Here is an 18591-nt window from a genome sequence, read left to right as displayed (position 1 = left end):
AGTAAGGAATATGCACATAGAAAGGACAGGACTATCAGGGAGGATGATGTTACATTCAGATCTGTGTTTCCTTCAAATTCGTATCCTGGAGCCTTCATCCACACTGTAACCACACCCGGGAACAGAGACTTTAAGGAGGTAATTCTAGTTAAGTGAGGTCATAAGCAGAGGACACTAACCTAGGGGGACTGGCATCCTTGGAAGAAGAGGAATCCACTCTTCTGGAAGATCTCCCTCTCCCTCCCTCCACAAACACACACACACACACACACACACACACACACACACACACACACACACGACAGAGAGAGAGAGAGAGACAGTTCCTGTGAGAACACAGTGAGGAAGAAGCTGTCTGTGGGCTCACTGGAATTCATTCTTCACGGTGCCTTGATTCTGGACTGGCAGAAATGTGAGCAAATTCCTATGTGTTGTTTAACACCCAGCCTATGGTGTTATGGGGGATCACCACAGTAGAACAATGCATATCTTACTGGGATGGAGAAAGGACCAGCCTTCTTGCCTTAACAGAGTTCTTTGCCTGAAATAGGGTAGGTCTTTGGTTTTGTGGCTCTATCTGGTCAAGTTGGGAGTGCGGATTTCATGACTCCCTTTCAAGATGACTTCCTTTTGCATACCCTCTATCAATGTGTCTTTTCTACTTTTCAAAAGGCAACACTCAAGAGATGACTGGTTAAAAGTAAGGAGGCGGATGTGCGGGGTCAAGGGTGCCTGGTGCTCAGTGTGTCTTACATTTGAAAGTAGATAAATCACCAATTCATAAATTGCTCTAAATAAGATACTAATCAGATTTGCATATAAAAGATCTCTTTGATGAACTATTAAGCCATTATAGGATACATATTGCATGACTCTGCATACAACTGAAAACCTTTTCAAACAAAAACAGTAGATGGGCTGGAGAGATGGCTCCTACCACCAAACCTGATGACCTGAGTTTGGTTCTGGAATCCACAGATTGTCCTCTGGCCTCCATATGTTCACACACTGCCAACACCATGAATTAAAAAAACAAAAACAAAACAAAACAACAACAACAACAACAACAACAACAAAAAAAAAAAAAAACCAGAAAAATGGGCTGTATTAGGACAAGCAGAGGTGTCCGTCTTCACCTTCCACTTTGTTGGAGATATTCTGACCTTTAGTGCTCATTGCAGTAAATACCAGGCTGGCTGGCTCATGAGCTTCTGGAGATATTTCTGTCTCTACCTCCTATCTTGCCATAGAAGCATTGGAGTTACAGATATGTGGCCACTTCTTCTGGCTTGTGTGGTAAGGCTTTACTCAGTTCTTATTTATACCTCTTAGTGAAGACAGAGAGAAGGGTGAGAAAAAGTGAGCTAATCACATCACTTAAGAAGCAGATACATGGAGCTGGAGAGATGGCTCAGTGGTTAAGAGCACTCTGGCTGCTCTACCAGAGAACCTGAGTTCAATTCCCAGCACCCACATGGTGGCTCAGAATTGTCTGTAACTCCAGTTCCAGGGGATTGGACACCCTCACACAGATATTTATGCATGCAAAACACCAATGCAGATAAAGATAAATAAATATAAGTAAATATAAAGATAAATAAATCTTTCAAAGAAAAAGAAGCAGATACAGGCCTCCAAACTTATAGAGAAGTAATTTTCATGACAAAAGGCCAAAAAAGGGAACTAAATAAAAAGAGAAACTTTGATAAATGGGGAGGGGGGGAGCAAAACCAGAAACAAACACACACACAAATGAACAATGTTTAAGAGAGTTTTGCAACAGGGGAAAGGAGGGCTCTCAACAAAATTTAAGACGACAAATAACATATAATTGCACGCGTAGAAGAAATGTGCATGTTCAGGTGAGAGACGGGGGCCAGTAAGCCTAGATGCTGGGGTTTCTGAAATGTACAAGCCTCTAAAACTGACTGAAACTAGGAGGCGGGGGGCAAGAGAACAGCAGAGTGGGATGAGCACATCTGTCAATGAGGCTAAGACACAGTGAGATGGGCCAGAGATACATGGCTAGCATATGTTGGCTGTCAATTCGAAGCTCGTTGACATATGCCTCATACAGAATGGCCAGTAAGCACAAACTAGATTTGTGCAAAAGGAACTTTTATTCTCCTGGTTCAGTTGTTGTTTCAGAGGATTATTGCCTCTGCCTGCTAACCTCGGTCTAGTCCTGGAGGCTTCTAGCCTCATAGGATCCAACGTAGGCCTGGAATGTTTTCAGCCTCTGAGATTCACTGTTTAGTAAGCTCACCCTTTCTTGTTCTTACTGAGCTCAGATGAGCTGGTTCAACTCAGCTGCTCTGGCTCAAACTCCTCTCCCAGCTAATTTATTCAACCTGGCTTCTCTCTTGGTCCCTGAATTGCTCTGCTAGGCCTCAAACTAACCGCAGCAATCTGCTCTAATCTTCTGGCTCCTTCTCATTCTCTGGCTTGTTCTGTCTTCACCTGTGTCTAGTTGTTCTCTCTGCAACCCGTCTCTATGACGGCCTCAGTAAAACTGTCTCCTCTCTCTGCATTGTCCCTTACATAGCTTCCCTTTCCTAGTCTGTCAAATCTTCTCTGATTCGTCACTTTTTCTGTTACTCATTTAGACATCACTTCCAAACATGGGTGCTTCCTTCTACAAACTATTTTTAATCTTTATTGTTTGGGATTAAAGGCATGTACTATCACCACGCCTGGACCTAAGCTTTTCTTTACCTAAGACTTGCTCTCTATCAGGCTGGCTTTGAACTCAGATCTGCTTGTCTCTGTCTCCTAGATTAATGGCGTGTCTGTGTTCCAGCCAGATCACACAGACTTAGAAGGTCTTTGGATATCTGTTTCTTGCCAGAGCAGCCATGCTCTGAATTAACATTCCTCTACATAGAAGAGTAAAATGAGATGCACACCTTCTATCAATGGTAAATATCAAACATTGTATGAAAGCAGAGGGTTCCCCATACTTTGGAGGAGTATTACTCCCTTAGTGACCTCCTGTGCTCTCTGCTTTCTTCAGAGTAGTCTCTGCTCTGCCTCCCTTATTTATCCCATTCACCACAGCATCCAAAGACAGCTTCGAGCCCCGCTACTTTATCCCACCAGCCTGTTCCCTAGTTCTTGCGAGATACGGTAATACAGAATCTCCTTTGGCCACCTGAACGTGATATGTCTTTGATTTTACGTGCAGTCCCTGACATTCTGCTTGGTCCAGCCGTACATACCGGTGATGCTTTCCGCTGGCTTTCTTCATTTCCTGCATTTCTGCTTGGTTTTGCTTTCCCAAATCTCACTTTCCTTGCTGGATTTCTCATTCATGTTGGTTTTCTTGTCTTTTTATTCACGTCATTATGTCCTTCGCTTGTTTGAATTTCCTTTAAGATTACTGATTTAAACAAAACAAACAACAAACTGGATTCTTGAGTCCTTATCTGCCGTTTCAACTACTTCAGCATCCAGGATTCAACCACTGCTGCGTTTAGAGAGAATGCCTACTTGTGGCATGTTTTCCCATTTTGTTTCACCTCCAGCCTGTGGGATGGTGCAGCCCCTTAATCCTACCCAGAAACACTTAGGGGCAGGCTTTACTAGTCTCCTTAGGCATTCCTCAGTCAAACTTAACAATCATAATTAACCCAAACAGTCCACCACGGAACTACCCACTCCCTGCAATGCTCATGCCTTTCTACCTTACAATCAAAACACATGGAGTCCGTCTCTGAGATTTACCCCAGTCTTAAAAGACCCCCCCAACAGTGTTCAAACTCCCAAGTTTAGTTTCTTCTGAGATTCAAGGCAAACTCTTAGCTAGAAACAAGAACAAAATATATTCTTTCAAGGGACATTAGCATATGATAAACACTCCAATTCCAAGAGAGGAAGAAAGGTGAGGACAGAAAAATGGGGAAAGCTGTCAAGACAAATGTTGAACCCTGCAGCAGTATTTCCAGCTTTTGAGGCACATTGCGGTGGTGGTGTGTGGGCCCCAAAAGTCTATACAGGGCGACTATACAGGGATGGCTTTGAAGTCCTCAGCCTGCATGGCCTCTCTCTTGGGCTGGATTCACTCATTATTTGCAGTTGCTCTAGGCAGATAGTCTACTTTTCTGAAAGTTTCTCCAGTGAAGGTCAGGCTTCCCCCTCATAGCTGTACTCACCACCTTTCTCAGGGACGGCCTATTGTTGGGGTAACCCACAGGGACTATATTTTGTGGCTAGGAAAAAGTGTGTTCTTAGTTATTATCTAAAGCCAGCAATGTCCAGCTAACAGGACATGTCGCCTCTTCACTGGCAAGCTGCTGTGGAAGAAGTCGGGTTCAGTTGGGTTAGATTGTAGCTGAGAGCCTGCCCAGCAAAAGCCCAACAGCCTTGAACTATACAGATGTCTCCGTGTCTTAAACCTCAGGCAGGTTCCCCCAAAGCCCTGCAATAGCCTGTAGGGATGGCAAGGATGTCACACTGCCTGGCCTCACAGGCTTTCTTTCGGAATTTAGATAGAAGCATCCAGTACCCTGTTAGCTCTTGAAGTTTTCATGCCTACGAAACTGGCATCATGCGGAAGAAGCCAAGATCTGTTGCCATTTTCAGGGGTAGCCATACTTCCTTGGACCACATACTTGACACTGCTTCTGAGTACCTATATGGCTAAGCACAGTGAAATGAATCTTGGAGAACAACTTTTAAGACAGTCTGTGCCAGCAGGATCCTCTTTAAAAAAAAAAAAAAAAATCTCTAGTGATTTTATTCTCTGACATGTTTGAGTATGCCCAGAGAAAACACGTGGCTTCTAGTCAGTGGCGGCAATCTCTTCAGAAAGCAGGCCTTCCTCAGCCTCAACTCTCTGTGGGTCTTTCTGTGCAAACAAGCAAAGTTCTTTTTGTTCTCGCTTCTCACTGTGAACCTATTTAAAGCAGCTAGAGAAACCTGTCCTACAGGTAGCTTTGGCATTCCTTTCACAAGATTAATTTTGCTTTTTACTTTAAAAACTCAGCCTCTGGACACAGGAAGTCTCTGGACACTAGCAGAATGTAGCCAAGTTCCTTGCCAGGCTGTAACATGGTTGTCTTCTCATCAAATTCCCAGTGCGGCCTTCATCACCGAGTTTCTTGCCCACATTTCTAATGACAGTCGGGTCTTCTAAGCTCTCACCAGAACTGGCCCATTGAGCTCGGTGAACAGATGTGCTCACACTGCCACCACACATACTCACATAGGTACATAATTAAAATAAAAGTGAACCTTAAGTCTTGCCTACAGCATGCCGGGGCTTCTCTAGCCTGTACCTCCAAGCGCTTCCAAATTATTCCCGCAAATTAGTCCTGGAGGGTTGAGATCTACAGTTAAACCTGGTTATAGCAACGGCTGTATCTAGCTGGTACCACTTTGGTTTGCTGGTTCTCCTGCAGGCAGGCTGGGGGATGCCTCCCAGGAGCCCACGAAGTCAGGAGGAGCAGAGGAGAAGCGTGGCTGGAATGGTGTGCTCTTATCTTTCTTATACCATTCAGGACTCCAGACTATGAAATTGTGTGATGACATTCAGGGCAGCCTCCCACGAGGCTCTCCCCTAGTCAGTCCTCTCTGGAAACGATTTCATGGACATAACCAAGAGGTATACTTTACAAATCTTTTTAGGTACTTTCAAGATAAAAATACCTGATGTGTGGGATTTGGAACGCCTGCTACCCATCCCCATAAATGTATTAGGAAGGCAGCTAGAAATAGGAGCAGGGAGATTAGGCCTGGGATCATGGCTGCTAGGCAAACCACAGGCAGAGCCCAGAAGAAAAAAAAAAAACAAACACTCTGGGATGCTTGGCTTCTCTGAAGCTATGATGTCCAGGATTAGAAAAAGGCTGAGGAGTAGAAGCTGGATAAGGAAGAAGGAAGAGGAGGTTTGGGGTGGAGAGGAGGAGGGGGCTGAGGGTGAGAAGAGGCTCCCTGTAGGCCAAGCAGGAAAAGCATTTTAAGGAAAGGCCCAAAGGTCATGTCAAATTGTTCCAAGTGCCACCGGCAGCTCATGCAAGGTGACTGAAGACTGACCTCAAGTTAACAGTAGACAAGTTGAAGGTCTGACAAAGACTGATTCAAAGAGGAATGCCGGGAAAGGGGGGGAAATAACATGACGGTAGACAACACTTTCTTGGAATACATGAGGGAAGAAAATTGAAATGCTAAGAATTAAAGGGTAACATGGGGTCAAGAAAGAGTGATTGCAAATTCTGACACATATAAGCCCATTGACCCATTTGACTTGAAAGCTGAGGCTTAGAGAGGTTAAATGTCTTGAATGGTTTGTTTGTGGACTTATATAGATCTATATAAACCTATATTAATTTATGGCTGACCTATACACATCTAAAAAGATAGGTTAAAGTTTTAAGTCTCAGGACCAACAACTTCAGAATGTGATTTTTTTTCTTTTTTTCTTCCTTTCTTCCTTTTTTTTTAAATATAGAGTCAGATATAGCTGGCCCCTAACCCATTATGGTTGTTTATGTCACATGTGTGATGTATGAGTAACGAGTGTGCGTATATGTGCTTATTCATGGGTATCATGACACACACTTCTAGAAAGAGGTCAGGGTTCAGGCATCAGAACACTCCCTTTCCCATCTGTGCTACTGTGTCTGGGCCTGGGGATCTGAGCAGGGGTCATCGGTCTCTGCAGCAAGTGTTTAAAAGGTGGTCGAGTGAAAACAGAGGCACACACGAGGAACACAGTGTAGTGACAGGAGACACTGAACTGGTTTGTCTGTGGACAAGTAAAGGAGAAAAAAAAAAAAACCAAAACAGTAACCAACAGGACTCCCCCTCCCCCAACCATTCCATACTGCAGAAGGACATGTCCTACTGAAACCTCGCCTGTGTGGCTGGGAGGTGAAGCTACAGCTGGAGATGTTCGGCTGATATTTAACCTTAGGAATGCTAACCAATAAAACACCTCTTATTCCAACAAACATGTAAACTGTTTCCCTAGCATCTGGCAACCAAGTGAAATGAGACTTCTGGGTTTCCCATTCTGCCACACGGGATCACATTTTAATGCTAGTCAAATTTGAAGTCTGTTAAGCTTTAGGTGCTAAATATATACCCGTAGCCACCAAAAGCACTGCGTGTTGGAACACTTCCACTTTCTCTATCATCGATATGACGAAACCCAGAACACTTTTAGCAGGATTGAGAATGTCTCACCTGGAATGACGTTGTGGATCTTGCTTCCATGTGCTATGGATGACAGGTTGGTGTCTCCTGTAAGTGTTTTTATCATTCCCGTCACAGTGAAATTTTTGTAACAATAGTAGATACTGTGTTCGTTCCACAGGACAAAATCTGGCATCGCCGAGTAAAGAAAGTGTATGAATAACTTGCTGTCCTTGGGAAACTTTAATTCGTAGTCCTGGAAGGTCCACTCGTGTGAGTCTTCATTATATATCACTATGTTAATGTCCTTGGTGGTAGTATGGGAGGACCAGAGGGACAGTATCAGCGCGATCTCCAGGGGATGCCAGGTGTACTCAGCTTTTTGTATTTCTATGGTTTGAGTGGCGCCTAACTTTAGAATCCCTCTCAGTGACGAAACATCCATTACTTTCCTAAATCTAAACGAAGAGTATCCAAGGAAAAGTTCATGTTTTGACCACGCTGCCACCATGCTCTTTCTTACTTCAGACTGGAAAAGAAAAGCAAATTGAAAAATCCTCAGTGACAGAGAGGGGTCTAGCGATCACCATCTTCTATTTTTACTACCCTGAAAGTGGACAGCACAGGTGGGGAGGGGAGCTCCACAGACCACCCTGGGCTCCACCCTGAGCACCAGAAGTAATAAGAAAAAAAAGGAAGTAATTACCAAAAGCAATAAGATCAGAAGGAATTACCAAGTTTTCTTTTAGCATATTTCAGAGTAACACTTCATGTACTGAAGTCTGTTTTAAAAAACATATTGTGTATTATGAAAAGAAATAATTCTATTCATTTTTTTCTGGTATTTCTATCAGTAGAAAGAATAATTATTTCTTTTAAAACTTTAAATACACCAGCTTTTCCTTGCTTATTTATTTATCCTTCTTTCCAGGCATGGTGGTATATACCTGTAATCCCAGAAGTTAGGAGGTTGATGGAGGAAGATTTTGAGTTTGAGGCCAGTCTGGGCTACACAGTGAGACCTTATCTCAAAAACAAACAAACAAACAACAAGCAAAACCAAATATCCCATGAAACAACAGAGTAAAAATCTTTAAATTTTTATCATTTTACATATGTATCTATGAGTTTCCATGACACTAGAATCACTTACAGTCTAACAGTGACATGACAATGTGTTGTGAGATTTATAGCATATTTAGAAGTAAAATGATATTATACAAAGGATTGGGGTATAAATTGAAAGACATAGTCATAAGGTTTTTACTGTTTTGTGGCATAGTGTATTATTTAAAACTAAACCCTGATAGCTTAAAGATTATTATTAGAAACACAAGTATAGCTACCAAAATAGTTTTCACTTTAAAAAGTTTGTATATGAGACAACATAAAAATTCTAAACACATTGCAATGATCTACTTAAAATGAGGCAAGGATGGAGAAAGAAAGGGTCAAAGAACTGGTTGGATGGATAGGAAATGAGTGTTGCTTTTGGAGGTGTGGCTCAGTGGTAGAACACTTGACTAGCATGTGTGAGGGCCTAGGCTCGATCCCTGGTAGAGGGAAAAGAAGCCAAAGTAGTGGGCTTTTATTCCCCATTCCGCACATGTGTCTATATCTATGTGAGTATATTTTCATAGGTGACCAGGTGACCAGGGAGATCAAACAAACATATTGGCTCTCTCTGTACTGAGTTGTAGCCCTTTCAGAGCCACCCAGTGTGGGTCCTCGGATCCAAACTCTGGCCTCATGATTAAGCAGCAAGTATTCTTAAACACAGAGCAATCTCTCCAGCCTCCCAGAGAGTAGTCTTAATTCAGCCATAGCCATAGTTTAACACTACATTTAAATAGACTCTACTCAAAGACAGAGATTATCGTTATGGATTAAAAAACAACAGCAGCACAAAAACTTTTAAGTCTATAAAAAGAAAAAAAAAACACCCAATGCAAAGACACAGGAAAACCAAAACAAACAAACAAACAAACAAACAACAAACAAAAAAAACCCAAACCAAAACAGAAAAACCCAAAGACATAGGCAGGGCGATGGTTAAAGAGAAGAAAGACATAAGCAAGAAATACATAAGAGCTAGGTGCTGGGTTTCCTTAGTATGTATGAGGTCCTGAGATCTAACCCTAGCACTGCAAAAGAAAAAACCAAACCAAAACAAACAGGATGTTCTTCTATAAGATTAAAGTGAAATGCCACTTTACACCCACTAAGAGTTGAATGTTGAAACACTGAATTTGTCAAAGTTTGGTGTAAGTCAGAACCACTATGGAAAAATATCTGCTATAAATATTTTGTAATTACTATCAATATTGAAACATAATAGAAGAAAGACACTACTCTGGTATACCCTCCCAGCCCTCAGCTACTTTTCCAATGTGGAAACAGAAATGTTTGATTTGAGATATTTTTTCTTTTCTAATACAGAAATGTGTCTTCCCAATTCCTATGACCAAAAACTTTAACCAAGGCAACTTCAAAGGAGAAGGGTTTTGTTTGTTTGTTTGTTTGTTTTCTCAAAATTCCAGGTGATCGTCCAGCACTGTAGGAGGCTAAGGCAGGAGCCTGCAGCAGAATCACACCCACAGCCAAAAGCAGGCACACTCTACTCAACCCTCTCCCCAAGTGTCACACAATCCAGAGCCTGAACCTAGAAAACGATGCCACCCGTTTCTAGGCTGGGCCTTCACTGTCAGCTAACAATAAAAACGACCCCCAGAGGCCAGCCTGGAAATGATTAATTACTTGAGACTTTCCTTTTCACATCCCACACCTAAGCAAGCCACACAGCTACTGCAAATTCAAATTCTTAAGTGATTGTGAGTTGGCTGCTATTTAGGAAATCCAGATGGAAACTCTTAAAAATTTATTTCTTTTATTTTTGAGATTATAATTACACCATTTTCCTCTTCCCTTTCCTTCTCCTAAATCTTCCCATACCCCCCCCTTCTTCTCTTTCAAATTCATGACCTTTTTTCCCATTAACTGTTGTTTCATGCATATGTGATTATATGGATATTCTTAAATATAACCTGCTCAGTCTGCATTTTTTAAGTATCCTAGAGTTCAGAACATTTAATTTTTATGTTTACTTATTATTTCATGTCTATGAGCTGCTTTGCGTAAATCTATGTCTGGGAACCTATGCCTGGTACCTAAGGAGGTCCCTAGAGGGTGTTGGATCCCTTGAGACTAGAGTTTCAGATGGTTCTGAGCTACCACGTGGTTGCTGGGTAGAGAAGTCAAGTCCTCTGGAAGAGCAGCCAGTGCTCTTAACTGCTAAGTCAACTCCCCAGCCCCTTCTCTTTCTGGAATGAAAGCTGAATATATTAGGATCTCCTTGAAGGTCATTATTTCTTGCAAAAAGTTTGTTCCAGATTCCATCCTTTGCTCAGGCCCAAGGCTTTCCCTCCTGTCATCTGAACTCTGCTCATCAGAGGTTAGTCTCCAGGAGAGCTAAGAAGCTGGAATTTGTATCTTCCTCTGAGCAAGTCCTTTAGGACAGCTTTTTTTTTTTTTTTTTTTAATCCCCTCTCAGAATTCTTTTGGTGTTTGGGTATGTGTGGATGTGGGTAGAATGGTGATGTGTCCCTTGATTCTTGAAGAAACAAATTCAGTCAAGACACAGGTTGCGTGGAGGCTTGTATCCCGAAGCATCAGTGAGCGTAGTTGGTAAAGTTAAGCAGAGCACATCAAACAGAGAGTGGAGCCGGCTGCTCTGAGGTGGGGAGCGGCTTGGTCGGTTCTGTGCTGTGGAGTTATAAAATGTCTTAGGAGTGTTTATGAGGTGGGTGTTAGAGCATCCGTGCTCTTTAGAACCTCAGCAGAGAATGTTGTAAGGAAGCCCCGTCACTACCAACAGAGGCAAACCCACCCACCGCTGTGCAGGACTCAAGGCAACTGGAATTGTCGCCTGTCCTTCAGCACTATCCTTCCTGGTCACTTTGGCTACCACACACATCTTAACATTCAACTTATGTGCTTGTTTTTGCTATAACATATTTCCTTAGGAGCGCAGCAATGCAGTTAAAAAAACATTTAAATTTTGTGCAATATTTTTTAATGTTTTGTAATGAGAATGCTTTGGTATCTATTATCCATAATATATTGTAATAATTTGATTGCTTTTGAAAGCACAACAGGGTCTTTTGGGAAAACATATGGGGGGGGAGCTTTTATCCCAACAATATGACTGCATTGCTCTGTATGATAGTATACAGGATTGATTTTATTCTTTGTCACTGGTAATGAATCTTTACTGCTAAGAGACCTCAGGAAACTTTGACCCAAAAGATACAGCTGTTTGTATCTTTAGATAAAATAACTGTGTCTGTAGCACCATATAAGCTTGAATATGCTGAATCTTGTCTGATCTTAGAAGCTAAGTGGGGTTAGTCCTTGGCTGGGAGTGATAATAACCATGCAAAATGCTGCTTAATAGATCCCCAATATGTCCCTGAACAAACAGTATAGTAATAGTTCTAAATATACGTTGATAACACGCGTGCTTGCACACATCATCGTTCACTAACCTTAAATAGATATTGCATCTGACACCACTTTCTTCTTGTCATGCCAATAATTTCAGTTTCAGGAACACCTTTACTTGAGCCCAGTTTTACGAATTCTTTGCTACTTTTATAGTAAAGGTCACCATTTATTAGAAAAATAAGTCCACTGGCGAACACGGTCACACCTGACACATTTTGCCTTTGAGCATCACTCAGGATACCTGGAGGGACAGTTATTCTGTTCCAGGTGCGGAAGGAATCATTCGTTTGAAAGGTGTCCTTTTCAGTGACCAGGACAGCAAATGAAGGGATGCAGGCACCCCAGGTAGACATCAATTGGTTCCCAGCTGGCAGAGTGAGGGAGAGACCTGTAGGGACCTCGGGTAAGGGGAGCAAAGGAAATGTCAGCAGGAAAGGGAGGTTTGCAATGAAGCAATCTTGGAAAGCCACTTGGTTTCCTTTCAGGACTTTGAGTAAATCGTCTGAGGTCATTGGCAGTTTGATGGTCCATGTTCTAAGGAAAGAAAAATGAAAGAGAAGAAAAAGGAGTGGGTACAATGGTCTCTCCTTCCTCTGATTCATCTCATAGAGTTTACGCTTTAAAAAAAAAATAGGCTTTATCAACATAAGCTGCCATGGCTCAGTTTTTTTTTTTTAGCCTCCACTCCGACAGAGGGAAATAATACTGACTTTTGATATTCTTTCTTCTGCGGTGTGTCTCAGTAAACACAAACAAACAGCCCTGCTCCCCTCTATCTTAACAGATAGCTTCCCATAGCATCATGAGTGGCAAGCGAAGACACGTCATGGAAGCACGAAGACACGTCATGGAAGCATGCCTTTCCTCCCTGTGTCTGAAGCTGAACAGCTGACTAGTTACACCGGTGAGCGCTCCTATGGCTATCCATGTGTAAAGCAGACAGTGACAGGTGTTGTGCAGTGGCTGTGGAGAAATGGGAGACTTCATATACTGCTGGGGGAGAGCTGAACGGGGCAGTGATTTTTGGAACTGTGCACTCTAGCCATTCCTCAAAGGAACTGGGTGACTTCCAAAGAGACACCGAGGAGAAACAAAACACGCCGCCACTTGAAAATCGGCACACAGATGCCCGCGGCAGCATTATCCCTAACAGCCGAAGGAAAGAATAGCCAAGATGCTTTACCAACTTCAAAATGAGCCAACAGTGCAGAACAGCGGTGGCACTGGGTGGACAGGTGGGAATGCGCCGGACACACTGAGTTAGTTCAAACTCCAGTTTAAAAGGCCGGGTTATACGGCATGTAAGTTATCGTTCAGCAACGCTTCTTAAAAACAGGAAAGGAACGTGTTATCAGAACCTCCCTACCTTTCCGCCACGTCAGAGAAGGCCTTCGGTCTGGTTTTAGATGGATGGCTTCTCCTGCCATCCACTCCCCAAGCGTTATAAGAGCAGGAAGAATGGAGCTTATCAGTGCTGCGAAGATCCTTTGAATGGCAGGTGTTATTCTTCCTACTCATGACCATCTTCCACATCTCTTAGAATCTGTCTGTTCTCCTAAGCCCCAGTTTGAAGGCTCTCCACCCACACTTAGAAAGCTCTCTGACCTGGTAACTTCACTTTCGGGAGAGCGTTCCCTACTCCCTTGTCCTGCAGGCGGGAGTCAAGCATTGCTATATGCCACACCTCAGCCTGTGTTCGCCTCTGTCAGAGCATGTCTGTTCCCTTGTGGAGGACAGTACTGTTTCCATTAGTTCCCAGCACCCTGCCTGAGCCAACGCTCTCAGCAGGTTGGGGAAGCTGTCTGTGGCGACCTACTACATTCTGTAGTTACCATGTTACCTCTCAAGCTTGAGTTTGTGGGTAGCAGAGTGGGTGTGCCAGTGAGCACTGGTGAAACCAGCTACTATCACAACCCATCACCCCACGGGAGCCCATTTTCACGGCTGGGCAGGGAGCAGTTGGGCTTATCGCCACCTCTAATGAGGCTTTTAGATTGAGGGTTAGGTTTTTGAACCAAATAGTGAAACCATCATCTAAGAATTTGACTGGTTTCCTGTACCATAAAAGAATTCTTCCCTTGAAAATCACATGTCAGATGCACTTCATAAAAGTCCACTAATGTTTTCAAATCTCTTTCAAAGCTTCTGATTTTTTTAAATTAAAGATGAATTTAGAAAAAAAATTAAATACCCATCTGCAGTTAAGGGCTGTGGGTGGTAGACTTTTCTCTTCTCAATTGTGTATATGTATGGCTGCTGTCCCAGGGTGTTGAGCTGCTTGGTTAGTATTCTGGAATTCTGAAAAAAAAAAAAGTTTCTCTTTTATTGTTTTCACAACCAAAGGTGTTTGGAAGTACTTTCATGTCTCTAATGCTGTATTAACTTTGTTCTTTTAGTTAAGATATTGTTTATGCTTATATATTCAACATACTTTCCAGATTTATCTTTGTTTCTTTTAACTATCTAGCTTCCTCCCTGCAAGAATTTCATGAACGATAAATGTCATAGTCTATCAATGAATATAAGCCATGGTAAAGGATCTAACATAGTGAAAACATTCTTGTGGTATCAGAATCCTATGTGAATGAAGACTGTGGAGATCCCGAAATACAGAAACCTAGTGTCCGATTGTTTATTCTGTGCTGTTGTGGGTAGAGATCTATGTTGCCACGGTGTGCATGTGGGAGTCACAGGACAGTCTGAGGAAGTCACTTTTCTCCTTCCTCCACCTGGGTCCCCGTGATAGAACCCAGGTAATTTAGGCATGGCAGAAAAAAAAAAATCTTTATCTGCTGACCAACCTTAGTGGCACCATAATTTAAAAAATGTAAAACCACCGCAATGGTACTTGGGGACAGAGAAAGGGAATATTGGGGGAAACTGAGGAAAGACCAATATAGACTTCGGTTAATAACAATGTATCAGTATTTCATAAGTTGTGACCAATATAAGATAAAAGGAGGCACATTCTTTGCCATAATTGTGTAAATGTAAAATCATTTTAAAATAAAAGCCTAATTTAACAAGTAGAGGGAAGATAAGAAAATGTGATCCTTGTATTTTAAGTCTCTCAAAAGCTTCATATGAAGTGCCTGTATTCAAAGGGCAGATAAATAGTTAGATATTTTAATGTTTCTATTTTACTTGTTAACCATAAGGGAACAAGAATATTTATTCCATGCTAGCTTTCTATTGTAATATGGATACTGTGCTTGATTAGAACACATATGTGAACACACTTTTAAATAGTAGGAAGCTGTAAATGTGAAAGAGGAGGTTTGTGTTAGCAACCAAGTAAAATGTCTACCACTGATAAGAATAGGCCAATGAATAGGCTTAGACGGGATTAGAAAGTTAATGACCAATGGCCTGGGGCCAGACAGAACGCAGCTCTGAGGGCTGCTGCCATGGCATAAGCCTGCCATCCTGAGTTCCATCCTTGGAATCCAAATAAAGGTGGAAGGAGAGAGACGACCAACTCTACAGAGCTGTCTTCTGGTCTCTGCACACATGCCCTGGCCTGCCTCCACCCCTAACATCTCATTTGCCCAAGCACCACACCCCCATAACAGAGTTCCTGCCTTGCTACGATAGGATTTTCCTCAGTGTGTTTTAGTTGTAAGAGAATGCAAAATTTCAATCTACAAAGCAGCAAATTGGTGATGAATATAAATGAGGGCTGACATATTTGCTGTGTTACGCCTTAGCTATGTTTTTGAAGCATGGCTTCAGTGGAGATGCTCCCAGGATATGTATGTGTACTTAAGAGTGCACGAAGGACCCACCTCCTCACCCATATGAGAAGAATGCTCAACAGACAGGTTTATAATTGTAGAGCTCAAGTGCAAGGTCAAAATACCTATGATGACTAGACTAAACAAGGGGACTATAAAAGTGTTTTACGCTGGCTTCAGGAGGCTTAAACTGCTATCATTGATCATAGTTTAAACTCGGTCCTCAGAAAAAGACAGGCGACTGTCATGATCTTATCTGTGATTATATTTGTATAGTTACCAGCGAAGGTGTCTTTGCAGTCCAGAGCAGCTCTTCTGCGCTGGCACTTTCTGGATCAAACACCCACACAGTGATAATCTATAAAAGAAAGCATGAGAGGCACACATTGGGCTCAGTGGGTTATGAGACAGAGAGACAGAGAGAGAGAATGAGAGAGAGACAAAGAAAGACAGGGAGAGAAGGAGAGAGAGAGAGAGAGAGAGAGAGAGAGAGAATCAGGTCAGGAGGGGCTGGAGTGGAGGGGGAATCTCAGAGTAGTTAAGTAGTTAGAGGGAAGGATAAGGTTGAGTATGAACGAAACATATTATATGTGTGCATTGGCATTTCCTTATATTTTGTACAAATTTCATTATTTTTGTGTGTGACAAAACTACTCAAAATGTTCTTAACTATTTTCAAAGTTCTCATTATTGGTGATGGGGCAATGGTTCAGTGGTGAAGAACACAGAGGGAGACTTGGGTTCAAGTCCCAGCACCTACATGGTGGCTCACAACTATCTGTGATCCCCGTTCCAAAGGATCCAATGTCCTCTTCTCCCTCCACAGGCACCATGCATGTAAGCGGTACACAGACATACGTGTAGGAAAAATATGCACACATATAAAATTAAAATTAAAGGTTTTGTTATTCTCTATTTTAAAACATCAAAATCAGTATTTTGTAGTTTTTAATAACTAGAACAATACAAAGGTCTGTGAAGGGGTAAATAAACGTCTTTCTATTTCTTGAAGGAACTGATGATAATGTTCTGTATTACGGATCACACATTTTTCTGTATATCTGTAAACAGACATGGCAGCCTTCCTATACACTTCCACACTTTTTTTTTTTTTACCGAAAATGGTACTCTGCCTATTATTTGTAACTTGTCCTTGGCACTTGACCTGTGTGGAAATTCAATAGAAACTGGTATGAGTGGTTTCTCTTTCTTTTCTTTTGGTCTTTTGTTTTGTTTTCTTGAGTTTCTGTTTCCGTTTCCTTATTTTTGTCTTGAATAATTTATTTACAAGAGCAAATTATATTTAAAATAGAACAACAACAAAATGCCTCTCTTTCCCCTTACCTGGTTCCCATAAGTCCACAGGTGACCAATTAGTCACTGTCTCTATTTCAGTAAAGTCTGAAAAACCTTTGTATAGAATCAGTAAAGATAATCTCTCTCCTCCTTTTAATACAACGTATGCTGCGTAGAGTTCCTCACAGACTGGCACATAGGCCAGTCTGGTCCAGGCAGCTCCTCAGTGTATGCTTTCCTGTCAAACGACTGCAGGCTCAGTCAACTTGATGAGTAAAGCTCACTGGGACCCTTGGGTTCCAGGGATCAAACCCAGGTCACCAAGGTGTACGGCAATGTCCCTCCCCCCATCCCATGACATAGATACACTGTGTCTCCTTGCTGGCTTCACAATGTGATTTTCCTGGCTACCTCAGAGCAGTCTCAGTGTTAGGCCTTCCACGGCAATATGTGAGAGCCCTTTCCCTCTATACCACCCCCACTCCGTGCTGCTCAGTGAGTTGGAAATGGTATTTCGATGTAGTTTGACTCTGTGTTTGTCCTATGAGGAAACGTTGGGGCCCCCACCCGGCCCCCGCCCACCCCACCCCTGCTCAAGGTCCACGTTCATTTTCCTTGCACATTTTCTTCTGGGTTGTTATTAGGATGGGGATGGTTGTTTTGGCTGTCTTTCTGTATCTGCCTGGAAGTCTTCACTATTTAGTTACAACTTTGTAATTTTTAGTTAGAACTTTTGTAATTACTTTGTAATTTTCATTTTGGCTTCGTTTTTTTATGACCCATGAACACCTGTACTTAAAAATCTCCATCATATGGGGACTAGAGAGAGATCGCTCAGTGGTTAAGAGCACCGGCTGCCCTTCCAGAGAGGCCAGGCTTGATTCACCCCCTTGGTGGCTTATGACCGCCTGTAACTCCAGTTCCGGGAGATTGGGTGCCCTCTTTTGGCCTCCACAGGCATTGCACGTGCCTAGTGCACATGCACGCATGCAGGCAAAACACTCACGTGTGAAAAATATCCCTGAGGTGGAGACTGGGTGTGATGGTAGATGTCTGTAATCCCAGCAGTTCTGGAAGTGGAGGCAGGAGGATTCTAAGCTCAAGGCCTACTGAGAGAGGAAAACAAAACAAAAAAAGAATTGAACCTGCAGATTTTCTAAGTAAGTCTGTTCCTGATTTCAAAGTTAAACATCTGCTGGTTGCAGAATGCATGGCCTACCGTCTCAGTTCTTTGGCCCTTGGGGAGGTAGACAGCCTGCTGAGCGCTCTGAATGTTTGCAATCAACACACAGTGTCCGGTGTTAGCTACAGCATTGTCAGTAGTTACCGTATTAAATTATTCACTGCATTTAAATATTTGCTGCTTCCTAGTGATTATTTTAGCTGCATCCGAGCTAGCCATTGAGATGGTCTGACCTTTGAGGCTTCTCTTATCTTCATTGCTGTTTTGTTGTGATGAGCTGAGTCGCAGGCTTTTGTCACGGTTCTTAAATGTTGGACTGAAGTCTTTCTTTTTGGAAAATCTTGGCGAAAATGTCCTAAGTACCGTGATAGTGTTTTGTATCCTTTACTTTGATGATATCCTGGGTGATTCTGACAGATTTCTAAGTCGGATGATGCCAATGTAGCATAGCATATGATTGTTTTATGTCTTCTAGACATTCATTTAAAATTTTTATTTATTATTGTGCGTGTGTGTGTTATAAGCAGCTGGTGGTTGTATGTGTCGTGGTGCCTATGTGGAGGTAAGAGGACAGCTGTGTGGAACTGTTTCTGCCCTCCCACACTTCCGTGGGTTCTGGGACCGGAAGTCAGGTCACTAGGTCTGGCACAGCAAGTGCCTCTGCTTGCTCTAGATACCTCTTGTTGTTATTTTACTCCAAATTTTTGCATATTTTAGAAATATGTCAGTTTTTTAGGTTTT

The 18591-nt window shown here is 42.4% G+C and overlaps 1 protein-coding gene across 1 annotated transcript in view; it reads right to left on the bottom strand.

Annotated features, from left to right (window-relative positions):
• The window catches only part of Catspere (catsper channel auxiliary subunit epsilon), an 83754-nt gene that overhangs the window by 44007 nt on the left and 21156 nt on the right, over positions 1 to 18591 (bottom strand). Inside the window, exons 7-10 of the mRNA XM_055609923.1 lie at positions 15652 to 15729; positions 13829 to 13935; positions 11679 to 12171; positions 7186 to 7663 (exon numbers count right to left, since the gene is read on the bottom strand). Of these exons, the coding sequence (XP_055465898.1) occupies positions 7186 to 7663; positions 11679 to 12171; positions 13829 to 13935; positions 15652 to 15729 (1156 nt within the window). The remainder of the gene's footprint in view (positions 1 to 7185; positions 7664 to 11678; positions 12172 to 13828; positions 13936 to 15651; positions 15730 to 18591) is intronic.

The sequence above is a fragment of the Psammomys obesus genome, unplaced genomic scaffold (genome assembly GCF_907164565.1).
Source record: "Psammomys obesus unplaced genomic scaffold, mPsaObe1.curated_primary_1811, whole genome shotgun sequence".
Lineage (NCBI taxonomy): Eukaryota > Metazoa > Chordata > Mammalia > Rodentia > Muridae > Psammomys > Psammomys obesus.
Note: the sequence above shows the minus strand (reverse complement) of the source record. Positions and strands in the feature narration are given on the sequence as shown.